Source organism: Colobus angolensis, unplaced genomic scaffold (genome assembly GCF_000951035.1).
Source record: "Colobus angolensis palliatus isolate OR3802 unplaced genomic scaffold, Cang.pa_1.0 Scaffold43, whole genome shotgun sequence".
Taxonomy (NCBI): Eukaryota; Metazoa; Chordata; class Mammalia; order Primates; family Cercopithecidae; genus Colobus; species Colobus angolensis.
Window position 1 is genome coordinate 5,727,707 of NW_012117710.1, and position 15,906 is coordinate 5,743,612.

Sequence of the window (15,906 nt, forward strand, 5' to 3'; positions counted from 1 at the left end):
ACAGGGAACAAAGCATGCTGGAGACCAGGCTGCCAGCGGGGGGAGAAAGAGGAGGATGTACACTAACCTTTGCCACGTCCTAATCTTTCTTATTGGTCAGCAATTTCTTCAGCTCTATCACCTGGATCTGGAGCAGATGATACTGTGTTCTTGAATGTTGTGTACTGAGCTTCTTTACTAAATTCAGCCAGTAAAACACGGAGTCAGTTTCTGAAGGCAGTTCGCAGTGGAGAAGGGGAGGTGTCCACTGGCTGTTCTTTGACAGCAGCGCGTTGCTCTGTGGGACTTGCACTCTTCCATCTCTCGTGAAGAGCGGTGACTTGGGGGCAGAATCAGAGGAGCTTAGTCTCGTGGGCTCTTAGACCTGGAAGGAACCTTAGCCACTGCTCTCAATGGGGAGTACGATGGGGAAGGTCTGAGCTCTCTGGGTCAGGCCTGGTGCTGGGCATTTGATGTGCGTTCCGATCGAGTGAGTTGTCTTGACAATGCTGTGAGACGCGTAGGAGTAGCTTCAGTCTACAGATGAGGAAACCGAGTCTGAGAGAGGGGAAAGGACTGACTGAAGAATCAGACCCACGCTGCTGTGTCAGGGTTGGTGCTGGACTAGCCTGAGGGCGCAGAGTTACTAGTGCCAAAGTGAGTGTGTTTATGGGTGGCTTGATTTTATTCTAATTTTATTGTATTGTTTTAAAATTAGAGATGGGGTCTTACTATATTACCCAGGCTGGTCTCAAGCAATCTTCCCACCTCAGCCTCCCAAAGTGCTGAAATGACCCGGCCCCGTGTGCTTTTATACCAGGTGGTTTAATGCGACCACCCACGGGAGGCATCCGTTTTAGAATTGGCCTTTGGTGCAGAAATGCCTAATTAATGGGCAGCTCTTCTTTATGAATGTAGTTATTAATAAGCCCCATGCACCAGGGCACCTCAGGTCAGCAGTTTCTCCTCAGGCACTGGGCACACCAAGATGGATGACTTGTCATTGCCCCTAAGGAGCTCATGTAGAGAAGAGGGGACGTGGAGTCACAGTGGAACAGGCGTGAGGAGGGCCAGGGGCACAGGTGGACGGGGTTCCTGACCAGAGCCAGCAGAGGGGAGGCCTGTGCTGGACGACCACATGGGTTGAGGTGTGGGGGTGACTGGGTCGTTGGTATGTTCCCAGTCCCTGAGTCTGCCCTGTTCCGGTGCCTAGCCCTGTGCTGGGGCCCTGCCAATGGCCTTGGCCCTCCCCATACCTGGCTGCAGCCTGGGCACTATGGCCTTGGCGCTTGCTGACAGTCTGCTCCGGCTGCCTCTAGCCAGGCCCTTCCTGTCTTCCCTGGTGCCTGCTCCCCTCCCCTGCATTTCGTCCATTGGTCCTGCTTCCCCGTGTGTGTGGCCGGCCAGCTCCTAGGCGCTGTCTTCTCCCCGTCACTGCAGTGACAGGTCATCGCTGCTTATAACCAAGGTGTGCACCTGTAGCTGGAGCACAAGCGACACGGGGTGGCCGCTGGGATCTCAGCAGAGGTTCTCTGGTGCCCTCCTATGGTGCTGGGGCAGGCTGATGGGGGCCTCACTGTTGTCTGTAAAAGTCTAAAAAGAAAAACACTTTCAATAGAAAAAAAAAAAACTTACAGAAATAAAAATATTTTTGTACAACTGTACAATGTGTTTTTGTTTTAAGCTAAGTGTTATTACAAAAAGACTCAAAAGTTTTAAAAAATTAAAAAGCAAAAAAGTTACAGTAAGCCAAGATTTATTATTGAGAAAGAACAATTTTTTATATAAATTTAGTGTGGCCTAAGTGTCACTTGAGCCCAGGAGGTCAAGGCTGCATACAGAAATACTTGCCATCATGTTACAGTGGCTTACACTATTCGGTGCAGTAACATGCTCTATAGGTTTGAAGCCTAGGCTTTAGCAAGAAACCACCCTATGTAGCCTTGGGGTACAGTAGGCTGACCATCTAGGTTCGTATGGCGTTTGCACTCTGTGACGTTTGCACGATGGTGAAATTGCCTAACACATTTCTCAGAAGGCATCCCCAGTGTTAAGTGACACATGGCTGTATTTTAACTGAGTTTTAGAATAATCTAGACTCTGTTCTCAAAGTAACATTTACTTTCAAAGAGAAACAGATTTTACTTAAAGAATATTATTTTTGGAGGGGCATGGTGGCTCATGCCTGTAATCCCAGCCCTTTGGGAGGCCGAGGCAGGCGGATCACGAATTCAGGAGATTGAGACCATCCTGGCTAATACGGTGAAACCCCGTCTCTACTGAAAATACAAAAAATTAGCCAGGCGAGGTGGTGGGTGCCTGTAGTCCCAGCTACTCGGGAGGCTGAGGCAGGAGAATGGCCTGAACCCGGGAAGTGGAGCTTGCAGTGAGCCGAGATCGCGCCACTGCACTCCAGCCTGGGCGACAGAGCGAGACTCTGTCTCGGAAAAAAGAAAAGAAAAATTATTTTCCCAAATTAAGTGTCTTTGGCTAGCTTTAATGTACAGAGTAATGAAGTAATAAATTTAAAAGCCCAGTAAAAATGTGAAATTTCAGGTTTACTCCTAAGTTCATTCTTCTTAGATTATTACATGGAAATGATAGGATGGGGCTGCCTTGGGAAAGCAGTTGTCTCGACTTTAACCTGTAGGGCATCATTTAGAATGTCTGCATAAGTGTTTTGTCTTCCCATTCATTAAGCAAATATTAAACACATGCTGTGTGCCCAGCACTGTTCTAGGTTCTAGAGACACAATAGGGAATAGATGGAGTCCTAGCCATGTCTAGCTTGCTTTCTAGTGGTAGAGACAGACAAAGAAAACAGCAGGGAGGAACACAGGTGATCACAGTTGGATTTATGTTTTCGGGGACTGGCTTTGGCTGCTCAGGCAAATGGGTGCAGGGAGGCTGCAGGGGGACTGGCGCAGGCATGGGTCCTCAAGGTGGGGGGGTGCAGGGACCAGCACCACAGAAGCGGAGGCATGAGAGGTAGTTTGAAAACAGACCCAGAACTTGGTTGAATGTGGCCGCCTAGAGGCGGAACTCACCAATGACATCTTCACTTTTTGTCTGACCCACTGGGAAAAGGGCGATGCCGCTTACTGAGATTGGCGGAGGTCTGTGCCGGAGAACTCTTAGACAGCAGTGAGGGAAGTCGAGTCAGGAGAAGAGGGGCTGGGCCAGAGAGGTGTACGTGAGGCATGGACTTTCAAGCCATGGGGTGGCTGAAACCCCTGGGCAGGGAGCGTCCCCAGGGCTGAGGACCAGGACGGAGCTCTGGGGTCCTTACGGATCAGTGAGAGGAGGGAGAGCCAGTCGGGAGGCCGAAGAAGGAGCGGCCAGTGGGATAGGAAGAAACGCAGGAGGTTGCGGTGCCCGAAGGCTTGTGAAGAAGGACGTGTTTAAGCAAGGAAGGAATGGGCCCGTCTCCATTAACGCTGGTGAAATGAGACCCAGCCAGCTCTGCTTGGGGAGAAGTGGGCAGGTCACTCCTTGATAGGCCTGGCGAGAGCAGCTGCCACTGAATGGTGGATGAAAGTGCTTCTGATAGGGGTGAGGGGTTCCTGAGCAAGGAGCCAGGACCGACCAGGCGTCTGAGGAGTTTAACCACAGAGAGGAGACTGAGAACTGGAGGGCTGGGGAGGGGAGGGCTGGGTTTACCTGGGAGGTGTTTGGGCGCCAGAGCAGAGAGAAGAGATGGACTCTCGAGAAGATTGAGCTTAGGCACAAGGACGAAGAATCCATGGCAGCCAGAGAGGAGATGATGTATAAGGTTATGGATGCCAGTGGGTGGGGGGACCAGTGGGGCTGAGAAAAAATAGATGCAGGCAAGAGAGCTGCTGGGAGGGAAGAGAGGCCCCGGGCTGCGCGGAGGCGTGGCGGCGTCAGCTGCCCCAGTCTGCAGGTCTTATGTTTCATTAGCAGAAGCGGGGGTGTTGCGCTGTCTGTATCATTCTTTCATCCTTTCAATAAAATTATTGAAAATTATGTTTTTTCCCCAGAATCATCCTGTTAAACATATAGATGACTTTAATTTTTCAGTTCTAAAGCTATTTGCTTGTTAACTTTTTGCACTGTTTTGAAATTAATTCATTGCTCCCAGTGTCCTGCAGAAAAGCTATAGAAAGCCCGCCCTGGCCATTCATGTCAGCATTGAGGAGGGGGCTTGCAAGGAACCCATTTACAGGTGTTTGAATGACTCATTCCACCAAGGCATTGCAGGTCACTTGCTCTGTTGCGGGAGTGCTTGGTGTAGCGCTCTGCTGCCATCTAGTGTCATAAGTTTTCTTTTGGGAGTTTTTTGGGGGGTTTTGGGAAGCTGAGAAATTTATAAAACATGGATAAAGGAATGTTTATTTTAATTCAGAATACTTTGCTGTTCTTGGTGAGCTTTTTTTTCTTTAAACAATGGACCAAAATAATCACCATTATTATCATCATTATATCACTAAGCACCATTAAAATACAAATGAATCAGATATCTAAAAATAGGTTTGTCCGTTTTGGATAGAATGAATCAAGTTTTAGTACTTGCTTAACATAAACATATTGACTCTAATTAAAGATTCTATGTTGATTTTTCCTTTTAAACTGTGGTACCAGGAGAGCTCTACTGACATTTCTGGAACATAGAACTAACCCTGGATCTTACACAGTCCATCACAAGTCTCATCCATGAGAACTGTGACCAGGAGCCTCCAGTAATCTTTGGTGTTATTCCCTATTCCTGGGTTAAAGATATTTTTGCCTGGAATGTACTGATTTTATCTATTCTTAAGTAAAACCCCCTTCTGTTGATTATATTCTGTCTTTGAGTGAAATTTGGGAAGTGAACTATTATGGAGAGAAGACATTTTAAGAACAGCAAGTGGTGGTGAATATACTTTAGGTATCCTTGAGAAGCAGCCACGCCCAGTCTGTGCTTCCTCTGCCTTCATGGCCGGAGTCACAGTTCACTGCCTGCCAGCAGCTGCTGTTGATTTTGAAGATTGGCCAGATTCGGCCCAGCATAACCATGTTTTCGTGTGAGAGCAATTTTTTCCTTAGATGGGTGTTGGTGGCGGAGGGGTTAGGCAGAAGAATTTGATTGCCATTTCACTGGTAATGTAGGTAGACTTAGGCTTTGTTCATGTTTACTTTCTGTACGGGCTACCTTATGAAACTCCTATCCGCCTGTAGTCCTGGAGTTTTCTGCTGGAATTTTTCTGGGTGAATTTAATTGTCTTCTCAATCATTTGTTATCCTTCCAACTCCCAAGCTCCACAGAGCCTAACCTGGATGGAGGGTCATATTCATATGTTTTTACAAGGAAAAAAAAGAACGTCTCTTTCTCCTCTGGAGTGGCTTCTAATTTCGTTGGGAACAAAGGAGAGGGCACCACGTTTGGAAGGAATGTGTGAAGGACAGTGATACCAGGTGCACAGCACCGAGGGAAGGCCACTGCTGCCCTAGCAGAGCAGTCACGTGACGCTTGGGAGACCCCCCGCAGATTGATGGGATTGACCTTCAGTTGTTTTATATTCATTCTTACAAAATACATTGATGTTGTCTGCATACTGATTTAATTCACTTGCTAAACAGAACTTTCTTGACTAGCTGGTAAACCGAAAAGTAGAAGCACAGCCCTACGATTTATTAGCTCTGTGGCCTTGGGCAAATTTCTTACCCTCCCTAAGCCTGAGTTCCATATCTGGTAAACATCTCAAATTGTGTTTGCAGTAACAAGTGCAAAAACTCGTAACACAACGCTTGGCTTAGGGCTCAAAGCACAAATGGTGGCAACTATTAATATCAACATTATCACTCATGTAAAGATCTTGGAAACTGGGAATGGAAACAAATTTAGATTCTTGGAGTGGACCTAGAAGTTACCTCAGAATGTACTCAGTATTAAATATGGGCAAATGTTTGTAAAGGAATACTGTGTTTTAAGGTTTTATTCTGGGAGGTATTTGATAAATTGGCTATCTTCAGTAACAGTTACAAGATGTGTACTCTTTAGTTGGTCAAGGAAAATGTCCTTCCTCAGGAGTCTTTTCTTTTTTTTTTCCTGCTCTCTGCCTCCAGGAGTCTTTTCTTGACTCAGATTTAAAGAACACTGAAAGCCATTGGCTTGCTTTCTGAATTTTATTAACTGACTCGAGGAAGCTTTAATTTGGAATGAAATCGCATCAATAAATATTTAATCAGTGGTAAGGAGAATATGGAAGATTTTATTCCCTCAAAAGGGTATTCCCCATAACAGCTATACTGTAAACTCCCCAAAACATAATGTCCTAAATGAAAATCATGAAATAAAGACAGCATAACAGAGGGAAGTCTTGGAGGAGGCCTGGGGAGCCCCGCAGTGTCATGGCCATGTGCTGGGTGTCTGACTGTAAGTTTGTTTATTTTCATGCTCAGGTTGCTCCCCTTTGAAGAGTAGGCTTGTTAACGTGGTGAGTTTTTCTGGAGTGGCTGGAATGTTCTCTGTCTTCACTGTCTCAGGACAGCACAGGGTCCTGGGGAAGGTGGGGGAGACCTGAAGCAATTGTTGCTGTACCGCCTGGACTTCTCCTTTCCCGCCCATTTTTCTTTCCTTCTCTCCCACTCCATTGCTCCTCCAAGCTTTGGCAGTAGCCACAGTGCCTTCTTGATGAAGCGCTCACTGCCCGGGGGCTGCCTAGAATCCATAGAACAAGCAGTGTGAGTGGCACCATTTCTTATACTCTCCGTGTCATCTCTTAGGTAACCTGGGAGTTTCTCTACTTCTGCACAGCATTTAGTTTAAATGTGCATCATTGCAAAACTATCTTTTTTAAAACTGTTTTGTTTTCCATGTGTTTATATGACAAAAATGTTAACCAGTTAGCATGTTCCTAAAAGCATAATAGTGGTCTATACTTTTGCAGTGTTGGGTTGGAACTTCTTTAAATACGAACAAAAGAAGTTTCTAATAATCTTAACAGTTAGTGTTCACTGAGGCACGTATTTAAGTGCTCACTTTGTTCCTGTGCTTCGTTTTGAAACTCAAACGGGCTGACTTTTGCAGGGCGACCTGAAGGCGTATCTGCGCACTGAGCAGGAGCACATGCGGGGGGACTCACAGACCATGCTGCTGCAGAGGATGGCGTGTGAGATTGCCGCGGGGCTGGCTGCCATGCACAAGCTGCACTTCCTGCACAGGTGGGTCCCTGCGCCAGAGGTGCACGCCCCACACAGCGCCGGCGGGACAGTCCAGAGAGGCTGCCGGGTTTGTGAAACTTAAGGAGGACAGGTGGCAGGATGAGCCCAGCTCATGCAGGTAGAAGCGATCTCGTTCTTGCCCATGTCCGGATGACGGTTGAGTTGGGCTTCATTGAAACCAGTACTAGGGAATAAGATGTCTTAATACATTTATTATTTCCAGAATTTCAAAGAATGTGAACGGTTGTACCTGCCTCAGAGTTGGGAGTAAACAGTCCCGATCCACCACGTGACACCTCGCGTGTTTCATCCTTGCCACACCAGCTTTAGGCTTCTGATGCTACCCGCCCGGTTTTGCAGTGCGTCCCAGTTCACATTCCTGAGAAAGGAAGAGAGAATCTCTGGGCCAGCAGCCTCTGTGTGCACAAGGTCATAGCAGCACTGAAGGGTGGGCTGTAGGTTCCCATTCGGAAGCAGAGGTGTCACGGGATCCGATCTGAAGAGTTCCCCTTGGGTGGGGGGTCGGGCTGCTTGTGGACCGCACAGCGATCTGTGTAGCACATTTCTGTGGCAACCTTTCAGGCCCCACTTGAATGACCATAGTTCTTTGGAGCACGTTGTATTTTGTTCAGATCATCGATGGTGATTTTCGTAATTAAAACACCAAAGGACTTGGAGTCCTATCTCAAATGATGAGTCTGTTCTGTAAACCCAAAAGGAGATTTCTGCTTACTCTCCTCTAGGCTTTTGAGCTGTGCTTTATGTTTAAAAGCAACACAATACGTTTAAAATTATTTCTTAGGAAACCAGGCAGTATTTCTTTAATCAACTTTAAGTAAATCATTTAACTCTTAGTAATCCATTGACCTAAAAAGGAACACCTGTGTGTCTTAACTTGAAGGGAGTGTATGAAGTATTCTATTTTTTATTTATGTATTATTTTTTTGAGACGGAGTCTCTCTCTCTCTCTTTTTTTTTTTTTTTTTTTTGGAGACAGAGTCTTGCTCTGTCACCCAGGCTGGAGCGCAGTGGCATGATCTTGGCTCACTGCAAGCTCCACCTCCCGGGTTCACGCCATTCTCCTGCCTCAGCTTCCCGAGTAGCTGGGACTATAGGCGCCCACCACCACACCCGGTTAATTTTTTGTATTTTTTAGTAGAGACAGGGTTTCACTGTGTTAGCCAGGGTGGTGTCGAACTCTTGACCTCGTGATCCACCCGCCTCGGCCTCCCAAAGTGCTGGGATTACAGGCGTGAGCCACCGCACCCAGCCGAGAGAGAGTCTCTCTCTATCACCCAGGCTGGAGTGCAGTGGTGTGATCTCAGCTCACTATAACCTCCACCCCTGGGATTCAAGTGATTCTCCTGCCTCAGCCTTCCGAGTAGCTGGAACTGTAGGCACATGCCACCAGGCCTGGCTGTATTTTCAGTAGAGATGGGGTTTCACCATGTTGCCCAGGCTGGTCTCAAACTCCTGACCTCTCTCTGGTGGCCCACCTCGGCCCCCCAAAGTGCTGGGATTACAGGTGTGAGCCACCGTGCCTGGCTTGAAGTATTTTATTTTGTAAAAAGCAGATTTCACAGTAATATATTTGTAGTGTGATTCCATTTTTTTTTTTTAAGTATGAAAACACCTGGTTGTATTTCTAGAGGTGTGTGTGTATAAACAGGCATGGAAAAGTGTACTGTGCCTATCAGACTCTCAACATTACTTCAAGGGGGCAAGGAGGAAAATTATTAACCTTCTTCTTACACATTTATATCTTGTTTGATTTACAATAGTAAACAAATCATTCTGGTAAAGTGGTTTTTTTTTTAAAGACTCAAAAAGTTACCAGTTTCTTAAGACCCAAAGCAGAATCCCTTACATGAAACTATAAAGATTTCATAATGGAGAAAGCCTATATTTAGTTTTTGATGTATTTTATAACAGTTTCTTATCTAGCATAATTTATATTGTTTATATGTTACAAAATGCAGATAATTACTGATACTGGCTTAGGAATTCTTAAATTTTAGAGAAGGGGGTTTAATTTTAAAAGAGCATCATATGGGAATCAGCAGTGTAAAATTATCAAAGACAGCTAGAATCTGTGTTTTTTAAATTGGCAAAGATGTCAGAGTAAATAGTATTTTCCTATGAGTTTCAAGTTAAAGTTTTACTTAATTTCAAATCTTGTGGACTTTAGAACAAGTGAAGATGATGAGTAAATCACATAGTTTGGGTTTTATTCAAGTTCTAAAACTCAGGTAAGAAAATCCTTGAGGCCGGGTGCGGTGGCTCACTCCTGTAATCCCAGCACTTTGGGAGGCTGAGGTGGGCGGATCACCAGGTCAGGAGATTGAGACCATCCTGGCTAACACAGTGAAACCCCATCTCTACTAAAAATACAAAAAATTAGGCGGGCGTGGTGGTGGGCGCCTGTAGTCCCAGCTACTCGGGAGGCTGAGGCAGGAGAATGGCATGAACCCGGGAGGCGGAGCTTGCAGTGAGCTGAGATCGCGCCACTGCACTCCAGCCTGGGTGACAGAGCGAGACTCCATCTCAAAAAAAATGAAAAGAAAATCCTTGAAGCCATTGACAGCTGTTTCATTTTGTTGTAAAAAAAAAAAAAAAAGTAATCATATCTATATTAAATTTCCATTTGGGGCAAAGTTTTGTGTTTTAAGATCTTTTTTGTCAGTAGCATATCATATAGTATGTTTTTAAGTTGGAATTTAGAATATTTACTGGTTGACTTAAATTAAGACTTCCTCTGTTGGTTGAAAACAGAACAACCTACATGTCCAAGTAAAGTTCTTAGCTCCGTTTGGAAACTAATCTAGTAAGGCACCCGTGGTGAAGTTGTATTTCTACCTATTCTTTAAGAAGAGCCTTAACCCGGAGTCTCAGGAGCCTGCGTCTCTGAAGTCGTGCATGTGACTTTTGGAAGGCCATATAAACAGCAGGCGCTGCCAGCTTGCTGCTGTGCCATTCCACTTGCCTTGCTGGCCTGGAGCCCAGGACTTCCTGTCCCCTGCCTGCCAGTCTCCTGAGCAGCCCATCTGTGAGATGCCACCAGGTCACTGTGATGAGCTGAGCCAGGGGGTTCCCACGGGCGGCCTGTCTCCTCGCAGCAGCTCATGGAGCTGGAGACCTGGAGTGGGTAGCCTCACGGAGTACCTGGGTGACCACTGTGTACAAAAGAGCCTCTGTAGGATTTGCCCGGTTGTAGCATTGCAGTTACTTTCTGCTGAGCAACACTGGGGTTAGCGTGCAGTGAACTTCCCCTGCCTGCAGAGTTCAATGACAAGGTGAGAGGCAGAGAAATACATTTAAAATCCAGTGACAAGGTGAGAGACAGAGAAATACATTTAAAATCAAAGCAAAATGCACACCTGTTGCTCACTACCGCCCCAGCAGGAGAGTGGAAACACGCGTTCTCATTTGGCACGGTGTTTGCCGTGTTCCATGCATTTGCACAACATTCCGTGAGTAGTGATTTGATCGTCAGGGCCACCTCAAGCACCATGAGGCAGGTGCCATTATTAATCCCACTCACAGAGGAGAATACTGAGGCTCAGGGTGCTGAGCGGTTGGTCTGTCTCAGCCACTCCTTTGATCATTTGATGAGCAGTTTGTACCCAGGCACACACACCGTGTGTGGTCATTTCTGCAGGAGGAGGAAGAGTTACTTTTGTCTGGGAAGAGTCCAGGTCAGTTTTTGGAAGGAAGTGGCGTTTTAGTGATCCTTGAAGAATGGGCATCAGTTGGAGGCTGGAGGACATTCAGAATTGCTGGAGAAGCAAGATGATGTGTGTGGTAGGAGGAAGAGAAGGAAAGGGAGTTTAGGGAAATGTCAGATAGTCCAGTGTAACTAGAACGGAAGACGCAGGAGAGAAGATAGCAGGAGATAAGAATAGTGACGCAGCTTGAAACCACGTTACAGAGGGCCAGAATAAGGCCTTCAGGCTGTGTTCTGTAGGCAGTAGGATGGCATGCCCAGAACTTTGTGTGTGCCCGTGCGTGCGTGTTTAATCACTATTGCACTACAGCTTAGGCTGGTTTAGAAAGAGAAGACACCACTGAAAAGAGAACCAGACAGGAATTCTTATGTGGTGGGTTTCCATGAAGGTTCCTTATTTCCTTTTCTACATGGAAGACTTGCTGAAGGCAGGTATTGCATCTTCCTGACCTTTGTATCTCCCATGATGTATGTCACATAGAAATGAGGAAAGGCTTCACGGGAGAGGAACCAATTTGACTGCAGCTACAAACCCAAGCAGAGATGGAAAGACTGTCATCAGCTGAGCAGCTGCACTGGGAAGGTGGTTAAAGAGCTTTCCTTTAAAAAGGCTCGAGGTCCAGAGGGCTTCATGGGTGTCCTCTGTCTGACCTTTAGTGAACAGGTGGCTCCAGTGTATATAAACTATTGCAGACCACAAAGAAGATGGAATTTCTGTAATTCATATCATGAATCCAACACAACCTTAATGTAGCAAAAGATGGCGTAAAGAAATTATTGATGATTCTCATGAATGAACATAGACACAAATACTAGCAAACTGCATCCAGCAGTTTGTGAACAAAACAATTAAGACTGATTCTAGGACTCTAAGGGTAGATGGATATTATAAAAATATGTCTACATAATTCATTCCATTGACAGAATAAAATAGGAGAAATACATTATAGCAATAGATTGCAGAAACATCATTTAGTATAATTCAGCAGCTATTCTGTGTTTACATAGACTATGTAAACATATTCTCCTCTGATGGGAAACCTTTCTTCCGATAGGAAAAGAAAGGTACAACTTAAATATCATATGGACTAAGACTCAAAACTTGACCAAAACTCAATAGCAATATCATGCTATTGCTAACTGGCAGAATAATAAAGCCCTTTCAATTTCAAACGAGGCAGAGGTGCCCACTGTTTATTTTACTTTCCAACATTTCATTGGAGGTACTAGCAAATACAAACACAAACTATAAAATTATCAGTTTAAAAATAACAGGCCCAAGAAATAAGGAGGAAAAAAAAAATAGGCCGGGCACAGTGGCTTACACCTGTAATCTCAGCAGTTTGGGAGGCCGAGGTGGGTGGATTGCTTGAGGTCAGGAGTTCGAGACTAGCCTGGCCAACAGGGTGAAACCCCATCTCTACTAAAAATGCAAAAAAAATTAGCCAGGCTTGATGGTGCATGCCTGTAATCCCAGCTAGTCGCCCCGCTAGTCGGGAGGATGAGGCAGGAGAATTGCTTGAACCCAGGAGACAGAGGTTGCAGCGAGCTGAGATTGTGCCACTGCACTGCAGCCTGGGTGACAGAGTGAGACTCCGTCTCAATAATAATAATAATAGACTCCGTCTCAATAATAATAATGAGACTCCGTCTCGATGATGATGATGATAATACTAGTTTCCGTCTCCATAATAATAGTTAAGATTTACCAAATGCTTCCTGCATGCCAGCTACTTTACACCAACTCCTAGGTGGTAGTGCTGGTTTTCCTGTGTTACAGGTCAGGAGACACAGGCACAGACAGGTATACTGACTTGTTCAGGGTCATGCAGCAGGAAGCCAGCAGAGCTGGGATTCAAAGCTGCACCCTCTGCCTCCCTCTGGATTTATACTCTTAACCACCGAACTACACCACACTTCTTTACTGGTGCCATGGTGTTGTATGTTTAGGAAAACCAAGAAAGTATGCTTTTACAAAATAAGAATTCACAAAAGAACTTGTTGTGGCTTTTTATAAGACAGTATACATAAGTCAGTAGTTTTTGTCTGTTCAGGTATAATTATGTACCCAGCAGTGAAGGTGAATAAAAACCATTATATTCTCAATAATGCCAAAATTATAAGTAGTCTGGGTATATATTATGTGAGAAAGACACAGGACTGTATGAAGAAAACTATGAAATCTTACTGAAGAATGTAAGATAACATGTGGACACATGGGAAGATGCACCATGGTTTATGGTGGGAGGCCACACAGAAATGCCGATTCACTCAAAGAATTCCTATTAGAATCTAAACAGGGTTGTATTGATTTTATTTACTTATTTATTTATTGTTTTGAGACAGGGTCTCAATCTGTCACCCAGGCTGGAGTGCAGTGGCGCGATCATGGCTCACTTGCTTGGCCTTGACTTCCCAGGCTCAAGCAATCCTCTCGTCTCAGCCTCCCAGGTAGCTGGGACTGTACATAGGCACCATCGGTGGTGGACCCCATTCCAGCCAGGTCGTTTTCCCTAGGGTACAATAAGAATTTCACACCCCGTGGAAGAACTCTTTGTTCCCAAATCCTAGCAGGTGCCTGAGATACACACAGCAAGCACTCAGTAAATGTACCATTGCCCAGCTAGCAAAGACTGACCTAATAAGCAGGGCAAACGCTGTCAAAGCTCTGGTATAAAGTTGCCTCCTTGTGCTTTATCAGAATCCTCTTGATTTAGTCCTCTCCTGGTACGTCTCCATCCCATCTTAGGGTGTTAAGTGCAGAGTCCCTTTGGAAGCTTAAGTCTTTGTGGCTGCCAGAGTCAGAATGGCCTGGTGAACAGAGAGAGGCTTCAGAGTTGAAGTTTTCATTCACCTCTCATCAGCTTTACCGGTAGAAGCCTGGTTATTTCATCCTTTGGAGCTATATCTCTTCTATAAAATGGGGATCGTCTTTAAAGCCCTGGAGTGCTGTTGTCAAGATGCAGATAAAGTATGCCAAGCTGCTAGAAGAATATTCAGTAACTTGCTGGTATTTTGCTTCCTGTCTGTGAACTCTTCTTATCAGGAATCCAGGTTACTCGGGAAGGCATAGGTAGTTCACATAATAGAGGTGTGGATTATTTTGAAAATGCCTCCTGCATGTTGAGTTTGCCTTGGAGAACCCTGAAGACGCACAAACTAGTCCTAGCGTGAGTGAGCAGCAAGCAGTGGTACTTCCTTGTGAGTCGGGGTGGGAACCCTTCAGAACCGTGGGCTCCCACTTTCTGTCCATCACTCTGCTCATGTGGCCCTGAGTCTCGTGGTTACTGTGGTCTCAGTCACAGCAAGTGCTGCCAAGCACAGGTGACCCTGCCAGAGCCTTCTGAGAGCCGGGCGGGGCTGGTGCCACTGGCAGCCTCATCCCTGGACCTGTTTTTCAACTTGAAGGGAGAGTAGACTGGCTGTGTGTTTCCATTTCCTGACAAAAGCAGCCATTGACGTTAAGAGTTCCCTCTGTTGTTACGAAATGACACCTGTATGTTTTTCTTTAGCTTTGCACATTATTTGGCTTTAAATCATATTTATTTTTACCAACCTTGACCCAAATTGTATCATTACTTTGCATCTGTACAGCACTTTTATGTTTTCAAAACATTTCATATATTTTTCAGTTTTACCCTTGCAACAGCCTTGTGAGTTAACCATTTCAAGTGCATCCTGTTGTTTTGTGAGGAAACTGAGGCTCCTCTGCTATGCACGTGACCAGCCCAGCATCACATGGTGTTGGAGCAGTGGAGCTGAGATGAGCTTCTGGCCTCCTGACTGTCCAGGGCTCCCTCCCACTGCACTGTGGAGCCTGGGCACTGGGGAGGAGTTGGGGGGGCAGGACCCAGTCCTGCCACTGTTTGCTTCCTCACCACCTCTGGGTTTCAGGTCATGAGAAGCATTGCCTTTTCCCCTGGGAACACCAGTTGCTTGCTTTCGAGTTTTATAATGAGAGCCAAGGACCTTCTGCAGGCGTAATTGTTCATCTTTTACCAAGCCTTCACATTTCAAGTATCCAAAGACCTATGTGGAACATTTGTATGGAGAGAGAAGAGGAGGGAGGGAGTGGGACAGTCGCCTTGCTGCCCAGGAGGTGCCTGAGCTCGACATCGCCCAAGCTAGTCTCAGGCTGCTTGCCCCAGCCTAGCAGGACACGTGCTTGCCCTTGTTGGAATGCTGGCATCCAGCTCCTTGTTCTGGTCTCAGGAGGGAGATGTTGGGAAGGTTCACAGGGTCTGTTTATAGACCCTAGAGGCGGTCATTGGTGGTGCCTAGTGACGGAGCTTCTATTGGCGAAACCTGTATCTCTGCAGTCGCAGCTGCTGGCCCAATGAATAGAGCAGCCTTACTTAAAGCATTTTCACTTTTTCTCTCCTCAAATGGCATGTTCCTCCTCCCTTTCTCCCTCCCTGCCTTCTTCCCTTGCTTAATTCCAAGAAAAGGGGACCACCTTTCTTCTTACAATTAGAAGATTCTATGTTGTTCATAACAGTGGAGTCACAGGTGTCCCAAGATTTTTCCCAGGCACTTCAGCAGGCCTGAAGGCTTCTGGATGGAGCGCAGAAAATCACTTGTAAGCACAAAGAGTGTGGCAAGTGATGTGATGTAGCTAACTGGAATTCACATTGAGGACCAACTGCATGCTTGGAACAGCAGTTGCGAGAATCACTACACCATCGTTGAGAGTTACTGATGGTGCAAGCGCAAACATATTACCGAACACTACCTTGCTAGCTTTGTGGCCCTGGCGAAGTCACTTCAATTCTCTGCTTCAGTGTCCATATTTGTTAATGAGGAAAATAATAGTACCCACCTCACAGGTTTGTTGTGAAGATTAAACACTTAGAGAAAATGTAAAATGCCTCTTGTGAAGTAAGGACTTTGTGAATATTAGCCATGATTATGTTATTGAATCAGTGTTATGTACCAAGCTGTTACGGAATTATATCGGTGTTAGCCGTTGCCATCATCATCTCCATTATCCCTATATTTCAGACGTGTGAACTTTGGAAATTAAAATCCTTGAAAACATG

At 45.8% G+C, this 15,906-nt stretch overlaps 1 protein-coding gene across 1 annotated transcript in view; it reads left to right on the forward strand.

Annotated features, from left to right (window-relative positions):
- The window catches only part of LMTK2 (lemur tyrosine kinase 2), an 89,439-nt gene that overhangs the window by 43,714 nt on the left and 29,819 nt on the right, over positions 1-15,906 (forward strand). The window contains exon 7 of the mRNA XM_011956983.1: positions 7,010-7,143. Coding sequence (XP_011812373.1) covers positions 7,010-7,143 — 134 coding nt within the window. The remainder of the gene's footprint in view (positions 1-7,009; positions 7,144-15,906) is intronic.